The 15,449-nt window shown below is 53.0% G+C and overlaps 1 protein-coding gene across 4 annotated transcripts in view; it reads right to left on the bottom strand.

Annotated features, from left to right (window-relative positions):
• EPHB2 (EPH receptor B2) overlaps positions 1-15,449 on the bottom strand; it is a 120,401-nt gene that overhangs the window by 77,418 nt on the left and 27,534 nt on the right. For all 4 annotated transcript variants that reach the window (XM_090023357.1, XM_090023356.1, XM_090023358.1 and 1 more), the window contains exons 2-3: positions 5,568-5,632; positions 1,657-2,341 (exon numbers count right to left, since the gene is read on the bottom strand). In XM_090023357.1, coding sequence (XP_089879483.1) covers positions 1,657-2,341; positions 5,568-5,632 — 750 coding nt within the window. The remainder of the gene's footprint in view (positions 1-1,656; positions 2,342-5,567; positions 5,633-15,449) is intronic.

Here is a 15,449-nt window from a genome sequence, read left to right as displayed (position 1 = left end):
AGCCAGAAGCTCAGGACTAGCAGGTGTCGGATGGAAGACAGCCCTCCTGCGTTTTAGCCCCTATAGCCAAGTGGCCAGAGCCCCCTCACCAAGAGATGCGTTAACCCCCACACCACAGCACAGGCATTCTCCCTACCCCTCGACCGCACTCCTCCTCCTCCTCCTCCTAACTAACAGTCATGGGAAGAAGTGGAAATGCAGAAGTTTCTGTCTCATTAAGAACACAAACCCAGGGCCATCCACCGAGCCTCGCACACTGTGGCTTGCACTCCTGGTCCCACATCCTTCCCTCTCAGGGCTGCCCAGGAGGTCAACTCCAAAAGGAAGCACTGGGTATTGCCTGGCTGGCAGGGCGGCAGTTAAGAGACTATCCTGGGACGTCACAGAGACGGAAGCTCAAACTCTCTTGGGGTCTTTGGCTTCTGAGGTAAGTGGCTTAACCACTCAGTCTTTGGAGCTAAAACATGGGAGCCATCTCCTTCTCCATTTTTATCCAAAACCTGCATGCAGGTACACATATACATGAGCTGTGTGTATACATATATAGCCATGTATGCTTATAGTCTACCAGCACAGCGGTACATCTCCACAGCATGAAGTAAAGGCGAAAAACATCCAGGTAGGTGGCTAGAAAACTCCCCTTTAGATGCTCAGAGGGAAATGGGATTCCACTCTTTGTTCAAAGCAGGTGCAGGACCCCTGGGATCACTGACTCCATGGTGGGAGTGAAGACAGGGCTCACGATGGCCTGGTAGGAAACACAGCTCTGCATGCACAACGCTACATGGATCTCACAAGTTACCAAAGCGATTAGCTGTAGTGTGGCACAGTACAACTGCCTTCTGTGGGCTGCCCTAAACCAGTGGTTTTCAACCTGCGGTCCACAGACTACGTTTAAGGGGTGTATGAAAAGTGACCAGGATCAAACTTATGCGAATCCCCACACTTACAATTCAAAGGGTCTGGACCTCCATTTGAAACTTCCAAGGGGGTTCACCAAAAAAAAGAGGTTGAAAACCACTGCCCTAGACACCTGCTCCTCTGCCAGGGGTGCACTGGCCAGAAGATAAATAGCCCAGCCCTGCTGCTTCATGACCTAGGTTCCTTCAAAGGCTTGCTTTTTATCAAGACAAGGCGAATTGACTAAGGCTAAGGTTAGCCACTGAGCCCATTTCCAAGAACCTTCCTGGTGCACCCTTGGACAACGGAGAAGGGCTGCTCCAGCCTGACCCCCAGCAAACCCAAGCCAAGGCATGTGGATGCAGCCAGTATTTCAACTATGGTACTGCATAACAGCCATCCTCAATCTTGTGTGCAAGTCTAAGTGCATGTGGAGCTCGGGCTGGATCGGGCTCCTTGCGCTCTGTCCAGCTGTGGACAGGCAGTCCCAAGAAGATTCCCACTACAAATACAAGAACCACGGTGCTGGGAAATCAGAAGCAACAGAGAAATGCAGAGGCACGTTCACAGACGGACACAGCAAAGCCAGTGGGTGCCCCGGAATCACTACTACCACCCGGCAGGGAGCTGTGCTCAATCAACTCTTTCTTCCCACGAGCAGCACCACGCAGAGGCTCTCTCATATGCTGGGGCCCACCACAATGCAGCACAGCTTGCCATGCGGAGAACAAACAACAGACAATAAGAAACAGTTACCTCTGCAGACGGTCCCGTTCTCCACTGACTCGTAGCCAGCCTTGCACATGCATCGCCCAATGGGCACCAGCCACTCCCCGTCCCCGTTACAGTACAGCTTAATGGGGACATCCACCTCCTCTGCGTTGTTGATGCACGTCCCCCTGGCTGCCACCAGCGAAGTACTCTCTGCTCCCGAGAGGGTCTCCTGAAACACCGCCCCGTTCTGGACCACGCGGGGACACTTGCGGTAGAAGACCCTGACGGCAATCAGAGACATGCAGCCCCCGTAGTCCTGGAAGGCGAGATAGAATCCGTTCTTGGAGACGGGCCCAAAGCTCCGCACCTCCGTGTTGATCTTCATCACCCGGCCGCCCAGGTCCACCTGGGAGAAGCTCTCGTCGGCTGCAATGGTGTCCACCTTCATCCAGGGATTCTCCATCCACTTGGGAAAAGTCTTGGTGGCCGAGTCAAAGTCCGACTCATAGTAGTAGAGATTAAAGGTTTCCTTGCAAGATCCGGGAACGTTGGGAATACTGCTACAGTCCCGGACAGAAAACTTCATTTCCACATGGATGCGATGCCCCCCTCTCCTCCGGATGTACTTGGTCCGGAGCCAGTTGTTCTGACTGGACTCAAAGACATTGCACACCTGGTACGTACGGATTGTGTTCATGTTCTCGTCGTATCCGCTCACCTCTTCCCACTGCAGATGGGATACAAAGAGTCACTGGGACACAAAGAGGCACTGTATTTACAGTCATTGAGAGGCAGGGTGAGACCAGACCAATGTCCCTGCCTGGGGGCACTGCCCTGCCTCCCCCCATCCTCTCCCAGGCCAAGGCTCCACTCTGCAGCAATGGTCAAAATGCTTCCTATGCTGCTGCAGTACACTCTGGACTCGTATCCTGAACCAGTGCCCTCCCCTCCACATGTCCCCCCACCCCTCTCCACCTCACACTACAGGGATTTACTCTTCCAGGGCACACTTAAAGACCTCACCAGCTCTTGCCTGCCATGGAAATGCTGTCTGGTCCTTCTCTTTGTTGGGCCAACCCACAAGAATTAATCAGAAACGCATGCCCCAATTGCCAGAGAGGACTCTTGCATGGTCACCAAGGACCTGTCTGCCCAGCAGCGGTCTCATCTCTGAAAGGTTGGAATAGGTCCCTCCGTGCTGCACCTGGGAGCTGCCACCAAAGTGGTTCCAGGCTCATCCAGTCTTTGCACGCAGCTCATCATGTACTGTCCTGATCGTCCAAGAGCCACATTGCTGGGCCTGCTCTTGGTGCCAGCCACGTGCAGAGAGCGTGCAGTAGACCTGCTTTCCAAATGCTTGCTAGTCCTGACTAGCACATCCCCGAGGGACAGGGAGAAGGGAATGGAGCTGGAGACTATGTTTTAGGGATGGTCCTGGTTTGTGTAGGGAGAGATGTGGCAATGGCATCTTATTATTTCAGACTGTGTATTGAATTTAATATTCAATAATGTGACATAAGTTGGAGCCAGGCGGACAAGCGCTGGCAGCCGATCAAGAGAGCTGGCTGGAAAGCAACAGTCCATTGCACGCAACCTCCGAGATGTCAGCACTTGGGAGCAAACCCCAAACTTTTCAAACACCTTCGCCAGCCGCCCTGGGTCCTTCCAGCAAGCCATGCACACGTTTCTGAGAAACGCAGCGGGAGTCCCCTGGAGACCTTCCCTTGCCCCATGCCCGAGCTCTGGGAGCCTGGACACCCACCCGCTCAGTGGCCGGTTCCCGGGCCGGATGGAGGGCACTCGGGAGTGACGGGGGGTAGCAGAGGTGGGGGCGAGAGGGGCTTGTTTGGAGTTGCTGACACCACAGGACGGACTAATCCCTTCAGTGCCCCACTCCAAAGCTCCCTTTTCTCAGCTGAGAGAAAGTCACCCCTCGTCTCAGCCCCGGCGCTTCCTCAGAGCTTAATTAGAATCCTCTCCCTTTCTCCTCACTCTCTAATTAACATGCTGGGGACTCAAAAGAATACGGCAGCACAATAATACACGGAGACGGCCTCCAACAGGCCTGGGCCTCATTACCGAGTGGGCCGGGAGAGCAGGGAGCAGGGCTCGCTTTAGATATGGAAAACTGCAAACAAGAAAGGCTGGGCGAGGAGAGAAAAAGACTTGACCTCTGCCCCCCGCCTATTGAGAGCCCATCATTTCCCTTTGGCAGGCAATGGGGCAGGCTGGGCTGAGGCCTAGTGGAGTGGGTGAAGCCTCTGCAAGCCTTCACGGCTAATAGCCATTATTATGATGATTTCGACAGCGCTGCGTGCTGCAGCGGGCCTTGGCACAACCTGGCCCAGCTCTGGGCTCGCCACGGGAGGGGGCGCGCAGGGAAGGCCCGGGGGAGCTGGTCTAACGCAGTATAATCTTCATCGTGGCGGGAGGCTTTTCTTGATGCAGTCTATTCTTTGAGGCTTGGTCTCAGGCTTCCCGTCCAGGGCTCCCTGGCGAAGGGCCAGGCGCGCCCGGAGCGGGGTAGCAGGGAAGGGCCTGTGCCTGTCAGCCAGGGAGTGTGAAATCCAAAGAAACGTCTTCATTTTGCCCTTTCCAGACTCCATTCAGGGTCGGGAGTGGGTGGAAGGGGGGTGCGGGGGGAGTGCATGTGCCCATTATTCGTTTCCCTGCAAAACAAAACTAGCTCAATGAAAACCAGGAGGTCAGGGCTGCGTGGTGAACCCAGCTCGAGGCTGCGGGGCCAGGAGGTGCCTGCAGCTGCTGTGTGCTCTGGCTCTTTTGCCAACCCCACTCCTCTGACCCGGCTCTCCATCTTTCCCTAACTATCCCCCTCTCTTGACCCTGCAGGCAGCACACCACCACCTTTGAACCCACTGCGTGCCCCAAAACTCCCGCTGGGAACCACGCGAGGTTGGCCGGGTGGAAGCTGAGCTCCTTGAGGAACCTGGTCCCAAGCCCCTAGCATCTGGCTGGATGCCGAGAGGCCCCTGTGCCTCGGATAGGGCAATCCATGCTAGGGCAAAGAGAGTTACCCAGACCAAAAAGCAAGAGGAAGCCCAGCCACCTGCTTCAACAGGGTTTTGCTAATCTCGCTGCGGCGCTCATCGTTCAGAGCCGATCTTTAGTCTGTCATGGCCCCAGAGCCCACTAAGAGTAGGGGCACCGGGGTCCAGCGCTGCTGGAGATCCCAGAGGGCCGGTTATTTCTTTCTGAAAAAACTCCAGGAAGGCCCCCAATTCTGGCCTGGTCTAACTGCATCCAAGCAAGACAGAGAGAGATCAGCAAACTCATCCAAGCACGTGGTCAGGACTCGCAAACACCTGCTGCACCTCTCTTCTGCATTTCACTGGGGAAGCCTGCATCCCTTCCCTTTCCCAGGGCACGTCTCCGCTGCAGCCACTCCACTACCTGGTTTCAGGCTTCAGTCCCTGCATGCACAATCCTTTATGGAAAGCTACTCTTTGGGGTCCCAAGCCTAGAGGTCTAGGGTCACACTCACATTCTTTTCCAGCAGGTTCAACGGTTGTCATGTAACATGGTAAAATTAAAAAAAAAAAATCAACATGATTTTCAATGATTTTCTTTAAGTTTCCTCCTTGCTTGAAGCAGCAAAATCCCATTTTCAAAAGCAATCCTGGCACTTCAGAGCTCGGGTCCCATTGATTATCAAAGATGCTGCTGCTCTTTTATCACCTAGCTGCCTTTGTAAGTTTTACCCTGAAATTTTGGGACATCTCACATTTCAGGGTTGTTCTGTGAAGCTTCCCCTTGTAGCTCTGAGCAGCGTGCTCAGCTACAGTGGAGGCATCTTGTTAAATAACAGGATCTCTGTTCATACCAGGCTTGCTGGTCGGACTCCCCCTTGCACAGAGACGTGCGAATCCTACACCCCTGTTCGCACACAGCCTAAGGAAGAAGCGGGGCGGTGGTGAGAAGAAGTGAGGACTCACCCCTGAAGGAGGATGCACCATCCAGCCCAGTTCTGCTGTTGCAGTGGTGGAATCCATCAGTGTTTCTGCAGGAAGATGACAAAAATCAGGAGTCAGAGGGGTGGAAATGAGGAGGCAGCCTCAGGGCACAGAACTAAGCAAGCAGCATGACAGAGCCAGGCCACTTGCATACCCCCCAGGCAATCACAGCTCGGAGCGAGGGCCTTGAAAACAGACCTGGTGCAGAGCCCAGCACTGATCCTGAGCACTGCAAGGGTGCACGGTTTAGCACCTCAATTCTTCAAGCACCCAGGAGAAATGCCTCTGCAGTGGCAGCCCCCAAACTCCGACGCAGCCCCCCTGCAACCGGAAGAGCACGAGCGGATACAGATATGCAGTGCTGAGCTAGGAAAAGGGGAACACAGGGCCCAGCCAGCACAACCCACAGCTAATCCCTTCTTCTCTCGTCACCCCCACCCCAAACCCACGGCACCACCAGGCTGCTTGCCATCGCCACACTGCTCTCTCTGCTGTGTCTACCTTTGCAGACCATGGCATCCCCCACAGGGTTTGGGGACACTGCAGCCTTCTCCGTAACAGGCCCATCCCCACAAACAAGTGAGAGCTAAGAGCAGGTATACAAGAAATCCTGAATATGCAGCATTTTGAACCAGGACTGTGCTGTGTCCCCACGTCCCCATGCAGGGGCCTCCACCAGCCTGCTACAGGCATGGCTCCAACTCCGGAGTGGCAGGAGTTTTCTCCGGCACGGCAGTCAGAGAGGCCTTGGTGCTCCAGCTCTGCCGTGGAAGGCCCTAGCACCGGCTCTGTGCCCAGGATGGGGACCACCAATTGCCACCTCACACCAGGCACAGGTGCCAGCTCAGCGGGTGGCTCCCCTCTAAAGCCAGGAGAATCATAACACATTCGAGAAGATTTTCCAGGCAGTTTGGGCTTAAATGCTTTAGGTCAGATGAGTTTTTAGCTACTAATGAAAGAGAACAGAAAAAACAGGCAAGGATTTCACAGTCCATGCAGGTGGCGATGTTTATATTTGCACGGTTAGATCCTGTTTGCGGGTGTTTATAACGCTGCCAAACCTGAACCGTTCCAGCCACTGTTTTTCTGTGCTGGGTCTCTGCCTCAGGCTGGTTGGTATGTTTGTGGGTTTTAGCCAAAATACTTCTGCTGTTTCTCAGAGAAGGATAGGAGAAAATGCCTTGTTTGGTCCCTCTGAAAACAATTCTGACAACCAGCGAGGTGAGGAGCTTGAGCACCCCACCTCTGGGCAGGAACCAGGACCCACCTAGAAGCAAGCTGCGGTGAAGCTCTTCCTGGCACACCTGTATCCTCCAGCACCAGCCAGCAGTGCTCTGCTCCCCATAGCTCCCAGCCTCCTGGAGGAGTCTGTGCCTTACTCCCAGCTCCACTGCTCAGGGGTCCCAGGCCCTGCCCCACATAAAGGCAGTCCTGAAGACACAGCACAGCGGCAGTTTTCTGGACCACCACCTTGGGAACTTGGCTTCAAGTGTGCCACTCTCCCCAGCACCCACTCACCTACCACACCACACCGCCTGAACCCAGAAAACATGTGCAAAGCACTCCGCCAGCTGGAGGTGAGCAGGGCCCACGGGGACCTTGTCTCCATCTCGGCAAGGAAAGCGCTCGACAATCCTTCAGGAAGAGCCAGTTGAATCAAGCCATGGCTGAGAGGGCTGACCACAACCACGACCAGGACTGGCATCGGAGCCATACCAAGGCATATCCTGGGCCAGGGACATCAGCTGCATTTTAAATGCCTGAAGCATGAGCATACTGCAAGCAGCTCGCATGGATCCTTGTGGGAAATCCCACTGAGGGCCACTGTGCTGCTGGCTCTAGCTTGGACCCAAAACCATCTGATCACAGCAACGAAACGTCAGCTCAAGCCCCCGATGAAGCACAGCTGGCTTTGGACCCTGCCCTGCTCTGGAAGCCATGCTTCAGAGACCTGGCGTCCCTGACTCTGCTCTTCTGTGCCCCTGGCCTTTCAGGCTCTCCCCATCCCTAGTTCCCCGAGGCCCTGATTCAGGGAGCTGCATCCACTTCCACTCCTGAGACAGGGACTTTGCCTCTTGCTAGGGAGAACAAAGTTCCCAGCAGCAAGCAGACAGCTCTGCTTCCATAAAAGCTTACTGAGAGTCACCGAGAGAGAGTTTTTACTAGATATGAGTTCCCAGACACCAACCAAGTTAAGTGGCCCAGAGGTGAAACAGCCCTGTGCTCAGCACAGAGATAGGGAGATTGCTGGTAAAGAAACAGCATTTGCCTGCTGTTGGGTCTGAGCTATCACTTTCATTTCCCATTCTGCATCTACGTCGTGCTTTCGGGGGGGACAGCCACTTTTTCATGGCAACCACCACAGTGTGAGGATGTATTGCTTTTTCAGCCTAGAAAGGGAACTTTGTTCTGCTTGGAAACCATTGTGTTGGCTCTACCTGTTGCACAAGTTAAACAGAGGAAAAAGGGAGGGCAACTGGCCACACTCCCAATTCATACACTGGCCTTTAGATCCACATCTCGTTCATCTCTAGTTATGCTGATTAAAACTCTCATGTTTGCAGAACATTTCAGGCAGTCCTCTGTCCACAGCAGACTTTACAGCAGCACCAGTCCCTTTGCTAGCACATGGAAGTTGGCAAACAGGACGGAGAGAGAACAAGAGGGAAGGGGAGCATGTGAAATGAAAAATGTGCAGCTAAATAAAGCAATTCTGCCTTCCGAATCAATGCTGGGCCTCTACATGCAGGTGAAGATCACGCTTACAGTAGCCACGCAGCCAATGTCTCTGTCCAGAGCTAGCAGCGACATCAAGACATTAATCAGACCCCCTGGGTGGCTGTGCATGAGAAAACACAGGGGAGTTGTGTAGGAGATGTGAATAAATCATCATTTCACCTGCTCTGCGTTCCCTGATGGATGCTTGTCTATCGCCTAGATCCCAACTCCTACGCTACCACGAGCAGCAGATGGTACTGTTCATTCCTGGATCCCCACAAGCAAAGGACTGAAGCACCCCAGGGCAGAAACTGGAAAGTGCATGGCTTTTTGCATGCAGCACTGGGAGCCAGGCTAAGTCAACAAGCAGCTTTACAGCAGAATCCAGTCTGTACCTGGATCTCGCGTCCCCAGCTGCACCACTGCCCTTTCTGGCACTTCCATGGGGGCTGCAATCTCACCCCGTGGGCAGGGTAGACACAGAAGCATCTAAACAGCAGCTGAGGGTGTGCAACTGTGTGTGATTGTGTGCGCACTGGCCGGGCGACTCTGTATCCGCATTGCTGGGGCAGTACACGTCACAAAACTGCAGCTAGGTGAACACAAGGACTAGCAGGGGCTAGAAGCTGAGGAGGAGGAGGAAGAGGAAGAGCATCTCATATTTTAACTCAATAGCTAGCAATCTGGGGAGCTGCCCTAGAAGTTCTATGCCCTCAGCATCAGGGATCCTGGTTTTCTTGGATTTAAAAAAATCCCCAATTTTCCGTTAAGAAAAAATAACCCCAAATCCACGTTTGCCCATGATTTAAATGAAACAGCACAAATATATAGATATGTATATAGGGGTGTTTCATTTTAATTATGGAAACATGTGGATTTGGGGTTCTTTCTTTCTTTTTTAACTGAAAATTGGGGATTTTTTTTTTTAAATCAGAGAAAACAAGAAGCCCTGCTCATCATGCAGAGGGAGGTTGACTGTGGCTCACACAAGAGCCTCACTCCCACACTGCAGCGCAGTCTGGCTGTTGGAGAGCCGTGCTGGGAAGTCAGGTTCGAGTCTCTTCTGGGGTGCCCAGTACCTCGGCCTCCTGTTTTTTGGAGGAGTGCCCTAACCACTAGGCTGAAACATGGGAGGCCCTTCCTCCTGGTGTGGTCAGGTGCGGATCCCAGGCCTACAGCTCAGACCCACGCGTGCAGAGTCACTTCCCCGCCCAGCTGGAGTGCAGCCTATGCATGCCGTCCGCTCATGCGTCCATTGCATAGCACTGCAAACTGTGCCCAGCTGGATGACTGTCTGGGCACGTAAAGTAATGTCGGATCTTGCCCTTAGCGTGCGTACCCGGATGGGAGATGGGAACCTTTCCACCAAGCCACCCAGACGGGCTCCCTTTGTCAAGGAAGTAACAAGGAGCCCCCTTGACCTTTCCACTGTCCATCTGCTGAGTTGCTCCAAACACTCCGCAATCTCTCTTTAATGAGTCCTACTGCCCAAAGCATGGCCATCATTCCCCCCATTTTAGAGAGGGGGAGACTGAGGCACCAAAAGAAGAAACTCTCTCAAGGTAGTGCTGTGGGTCAGCAGCAGAGCTGGGAATAGCCCCCAGGTCTCCCGAGCCTCATACATGCATGTTTCTCCCATATATGATCTTAAATGAAAGGCGGCGGGGTAAAATAATCTAGCTACAGTAGGAACATCGCTCCTAGGGCTTTGGAAAAGCTTGAAAGCAGAAATGGAGAAACCGTTCATTGCTCGAACTCCTGAATAATGTATGCGCTGCATGAAGACTACTCTTCAGTTAGTAATCCCTCTTCCCTCTGAATGCATTTGTCATTTAAGTTTAATGCTTTGGTTGAATCATTTTCATAGTCTAAGTTGTTCATTATTCACTATCCATTACTTCTGGTTAGAGTGGGCAGCAACTTGGAAAGTCCAGTTTACAGGAAATTCTAGCATCACAAAAGCTGATTTCAAAGGGAACAAGAAATGATTTACAAAATAAAACGTCTTGAAAATTGCTGTTCTGAAAAACGCTTCGTTTCAGAATCCTGGAATTCTGTTCCATTTTTCACATCTGCCGTTTGATTATTTTTCAACTTATTTTGTGATGTGCGAATGCCGGGTTGGAAGCGAACGTTACAAGCCAAGAGCAACACTGCCTAGAAAAACTCCATCCAAAAGTTTGTCACTGGAAAAATGGTTTCAACTGAAAAAGAAAATCACCAGGAAACTGTACTCATTTCAAAATGCTTCGTTTGTGTAACTTTTGCTGTGGAAAACTCTGAATGTTATCTTGTATATTTAACCACCCAGAGAGGATACCTGGGGACAGGCAGGTTCCTCTGTCCCTGGGAGTCTTGAAAAAAACAAATCAAGGCTAGCTGTCTCTCTAGCCCAGGCCAGATTTAGGAACTGCTGGGGAAGCTTTTCTGATCTGTCATGCAGGTCACGCTGGATGGTTAGACCGGCCCTTTCTGGTCGTGATGCATGTGAATCTATGAACATGATGCTGAGTCGTCTCCAGAGGACTGCTGCTGCTAGCATCAAAGTATATGCCCTGCTCCGAGCAACGGCCTGCCACGGCTTGCTGGGCTGAGCCCCAAGCATGTGAAAACACCAACATTAATCCAGTCGGGAGCATGAGGGATGCCTGGCTTTTGCTGGAAGCCCCAGAAAGAATCGTCTCCAAGGGTCTCCTCTCCTCAAATCCACATTCCTGACCTTATCCTTCCTATCTGTTTGCAATGGGCACAGAATGCTTGACACAAGACAGTGCAGCAACAGCCACAGGCTTGCATACACCCCTCTGACAAAAGGGTCCGCAGTCCCATAAGAACAACTGAATGTGTGACGAAGAGTTTCTTAATGTGCCTGGGGGCCACTGGCAGAGTTTGATGCCATCACCCTGAAGTCCAGAGCACTGACCTCTTGCACTGCGGGACTAACTGAAGGCCCAAAGGGTTTCTGCTGTCCTCTCTTCAGAACGTCCCAGACACAGGAGCTTCCCGGTCTCTGTTCCTTGTTTTGTCAGTGCATTTAGCCTAGCAGCTCCTGACAAGATAAACCAATATAACGCACTCCTACCCAAGTCACCTCCAGGGCCTGGACTTGGGAGTACCGTATCTAGTAGCCTGACTGTACCCCCCGAGTCAGAGCCAAAGAAACAGTAGGAGTCATTAAAAGGTGTGCCGGCTGCCAGGAGGGAACTAAGGACCATGCTGTGGGTTATATGGGTGAGCACATGGGATCTTTAGGCAGGTTAGCAAGTACCTTGGCCATGAAATGGGTAAATAACTGTTACTCCCCAAGAATGCAATGCAAGACCTCGTCCTGTAACATATTCTGCAAAGGCACAGAAACGTGAACATGAATGGGTAGCAGAGCTGGGATAAGGACTCAGCTAAGAGGAGTGCATTCATCCTAACCATCTGATTTTGGTCATTAAATCTGCATGTAGGCAGCAGGGTTGCGTCGTCATCACTCAACAGCCTGAAACAAGAGCCAAAACTGCACCAGAAATGATAAACTCACCAGAGCTGACAGCACTGAACGTGCCACAGACACCGGCGGCACATCTCCCATACTCACAGCAATGCAGAAGGGGTTCGTGTGGACATAGCAACTTTGCTGCAACTCCCCTACATGCATTGATAGCAACCCACTGCACCCTGAGTGCATTTCCATAAATATACCTACCCCAGGATGACTCCCATGTGGACCCCACGCCAGCCTCAAACCGACTCCGCAGTCAAGCCAAGCCAAGCCCTGTGCCATCACGGGTCCACAGAGGATCAGGTAACACGCAGCAGTTCTGCAAGCCTACCAGAGCAGAAAGAAGGGACTGCGCAAGTCCACACGAGCCAAGGGAGGCAAGGTGGTCCAGGGGCCAATGCAGCCATGACAGGAGTCACCTTTGCACTGCCAGGCTGCGTGGCCTCAGCCACCTGCTTCTCCTCTTGTGCCGTCACCTCTCTGCCACGAGAAGCAAGGCCACCCAACTGCGCGACGAGTGCTAGATGCAGCAACATGCCTTGGCAAGCTCAGCAACACCTGGCCCACACCTGCATCCTGGCTGCAGCAACACCCTGACAATGGCCACGAAGGGTGCCAAGAGGGTGCATGGGGAGCGGGTGTCTGGCTCCCGGCCCATCGCTGGTGGCTGGCGATAGCTGCAAGTGCTTGGGATCTTCTTGCAGAAACAGCGTTTAATCAATACTGTTGTTCACGTTAGTCCCTCCCGTGTGTTTATCTACAGATTCACATGCTACAAGCGGCACGATAAATAAATCCGCAGCTGTTGGAAAACAGCCGGCGCAGCTCTGGACGTCTTCCCACCAGCAACAGCACTGCTCCCCACGGTACGGTTAGGAGCTAAGTGCCTGTCCTTTTCACTTTGAAGATGCTTTCTGTAAGCCATTTTCTGGCAGCACAGAGAAGGGCAGCACTGCTGGTCACTGCGAGAGAAATGCACGGGTTTGCTGCGATGCTGCCATCCGTGCCTGTGCTCAGGCTATTCTCTCTCAGAGCGTGTGGCCATCCAAAGACAGATCAGCACCACCGGGATACTGGCACCAGCTGGGTCAGACACTGCCCTCGGCCAGGTTAAAACATCACCAGACTGATCAACTAACTGCAAGAGTCCTGGTGCCAAGAAACCAGAATGGGTGCTTGTCATTTGTGCACAGGTAGTAGTGTAACGGGGGCGGGGGGGGGGCAAATCAGGGCAGCACCTGGGATGCCAATGGCAGCACTACCCGGTGTCTGGCAGTAGCTCAGGGCTTTATATAGCCCATGGGAGCCTCCGCAGCCACCAGCCACATGCTGCTACTGCAGTGTCTGGTGACTGCCTGCAGTGCTGCTGGGTTGCAGTTCAGCAGATGGGAGTCCTTCTGGGGGCTTGTGCTTAGAAAGGGGGTGCAGGCCTAGCAAGGGCAGCGCAATATGGGGTGCAGTCAGGGCCTCTGGGGATGGGTAGAGGTCCCTGGGGTAGGGGAAAAGCACAGGGTACAACCATAAACAGAATAAAAAGGCTGGAGACTCAGTTAAAAAGAAACTGCCTTAAGTTGGCAACGCTGCTGGGCACTGCCTTTGTGGGTGGTGCGACAATAGTTGGCAATGCTGCAACCACTGGCACTAGAGCATCCCTGTGCTGCCCCATGCACCGAGACTGCCCAGAGAAGAAGCGGCCCTGCTACACCCCTGGGCACCAGCCCCTTGCTACTCAGCCCCAAGTGAAACGTGTCTAGGGGTCTCAGCTGTAGTCTTGCAATGAGTTCAGATGCTGCATTGTCTGGGCTGGTTTGGACAGGGCTGATCCTGCCTCAGGCAGTGAGTTGGACTAGATGTGACCTCTGGAGCTCCCTCCCAGCCGCAGCGCTCCAGGATTTCTAGGACTCGCTTGTAGCTGGCAGATCGAGGACCAAGGTCCACTGGGGGAGCTGGGAGGGGAGAGCCAGACTAAAACAGTCCCTGGGGACTTGTCAGAATTGAGCAGGTCGGTGCAACTTGTTGGGACTAAACGAGCAGGGGGTGCAAAATGGCAGGACTAAGTAGCACTGGCAAAGGGGCTGGAGGGGAAGGGAATTACCAGAGGGTATTGCCAGTCAGCTCTAAGGAGCTCTGGCAGTTTGCGCCAACTAAAGAGCAGATACTGCAGACCTCACAAATCAGAGCAAATCCTGCCCATCCACCCAGGTTGAAACACAAAGCTGGTGTTTGCACTGCTCTCTCTCCCACCACAGCTCTGCTCCCTTTCTCCTCTCCACCCCTCCTTACTTCAACCCCATCCTCTCCTTTTCTCCAGCTATTTCCCAGGTTACGGAACTCACTAGAGTTTTATCCCACTTCAATATTATTGACTCACTTAATAAACCTCCCTGTTGACACAGGAAAAGCCTCCGTCCTGGGTTAGCGATGGATGCTAATTAATTGTCTCTCTAATTAAATGCACTTTTTAAGATATCAAAGCTTTCCATTGCAATCAATGGTAATTCAGCCTTTGGAACGCAAGGCTCATTAGGTGCCCTGCCCAAGGCAGCAAAACAGACTCTCGACTGGACCTTCAGCAGCTCAACGCATCAAAGTGCTAAATGCAGAAAAGTGCAAACTTGGAACACTATGAACAAAGCAGCAAACAATCTAGTAGGACCGGGGGTTGCCGAAAGGGATGGAGAGGTTGAGGACTGATTAATGTACGCTCCCTGTATGTTCTTTCTTCGTGCATCTCATCAAAATTCACAGAATCAGGTTGTGCCCATTTGGTTGGCATGGTGTCAGACAGGAGAGTCAAGGAATGCGGAATATAAGTTTAAATCAGTAACGTACTAAAATGCCAGAGGAAGTAGTCAGGTATTACCCATCCGTTACCCCGGGGGTGCTCAACCCTGGGCCCGCAGACCAGCGCCATGTCACCTGGCCCATGGGGCTCTTCATGGATCTGAGAATTTTGCAATGGGGGAGCAGTCGCTGTGTTAGTCAACACTCCCCTACTGCCAAAAGTCTGGATGTGTGGGGCACGTGGGACCTGATGCAAGCAAGGGGCCCGATACGAGTGCACGGAGCTTGGGCCAGCACACGGGCTCTGGCCCGTGGATCCATTGTGCGCCACTCACCAGTTCACGGGGAGCAAAATGTTGGGCACTATTGAATTAGCCAGCAACTGGTATATTCAAGGAATGGCAAATGTTAGGATGAATGTTTTAATGGGGAACTTGGGATCCAGAGGTGAAACAAATAGGTTTTGTGCCCCAGGCAGAGAGGGAGAGAAGGAGAGGGGTGTCAGCCCTGGTCTTCAGCGCAGTGCAGCGTCTCCACACCCTGGCAACTGTCATCACCTCTTCTAAATCGGCATCTGGCTCACCCACCCCTCGTTACCATTAGGTATGTGCACCCTACCCTCCATCAGTGGCCACGCTTGCCCAGCCGATGGTGAATGGGGCTATCTGGTTCTCTCGGAGAAGTGTCCTTGGAAGCTGCAGCAACCCCGGAAGAAGAGGCTGCAGGAGGCAGTGCCCACAACCCGGATAATGCAATCGGCCCACACTGCTCTCATGGGGCTCCCCCAGAGCATGCAGATCCCCCCCGGCTTTCCCTTGTGATGAGCAGCAGGGAACAGCAAAGCAATCACGGGGAGCTTGTGGCTCTGCCCC

Source organism: Crocodylus siamensis, chromosome 12 (assembly GCF_052110815.1).
Source record: "Crocodylus siamensis isolate JL-2025a chromosome 12, ASM5211081v1, whole genome shotgun sequence".
NCBI classification, from domain to species: Eukaryota; Metazoa; Chordata; order Crocodylia; family Crocodylidae; genus Crocodylus; species Crocodylus siamensis.
The sequence above is the reverse complement of the archived record's forward strand: the minus strand, read 5'-3'. Positions and strand labels throughout refer to the sequence as shown.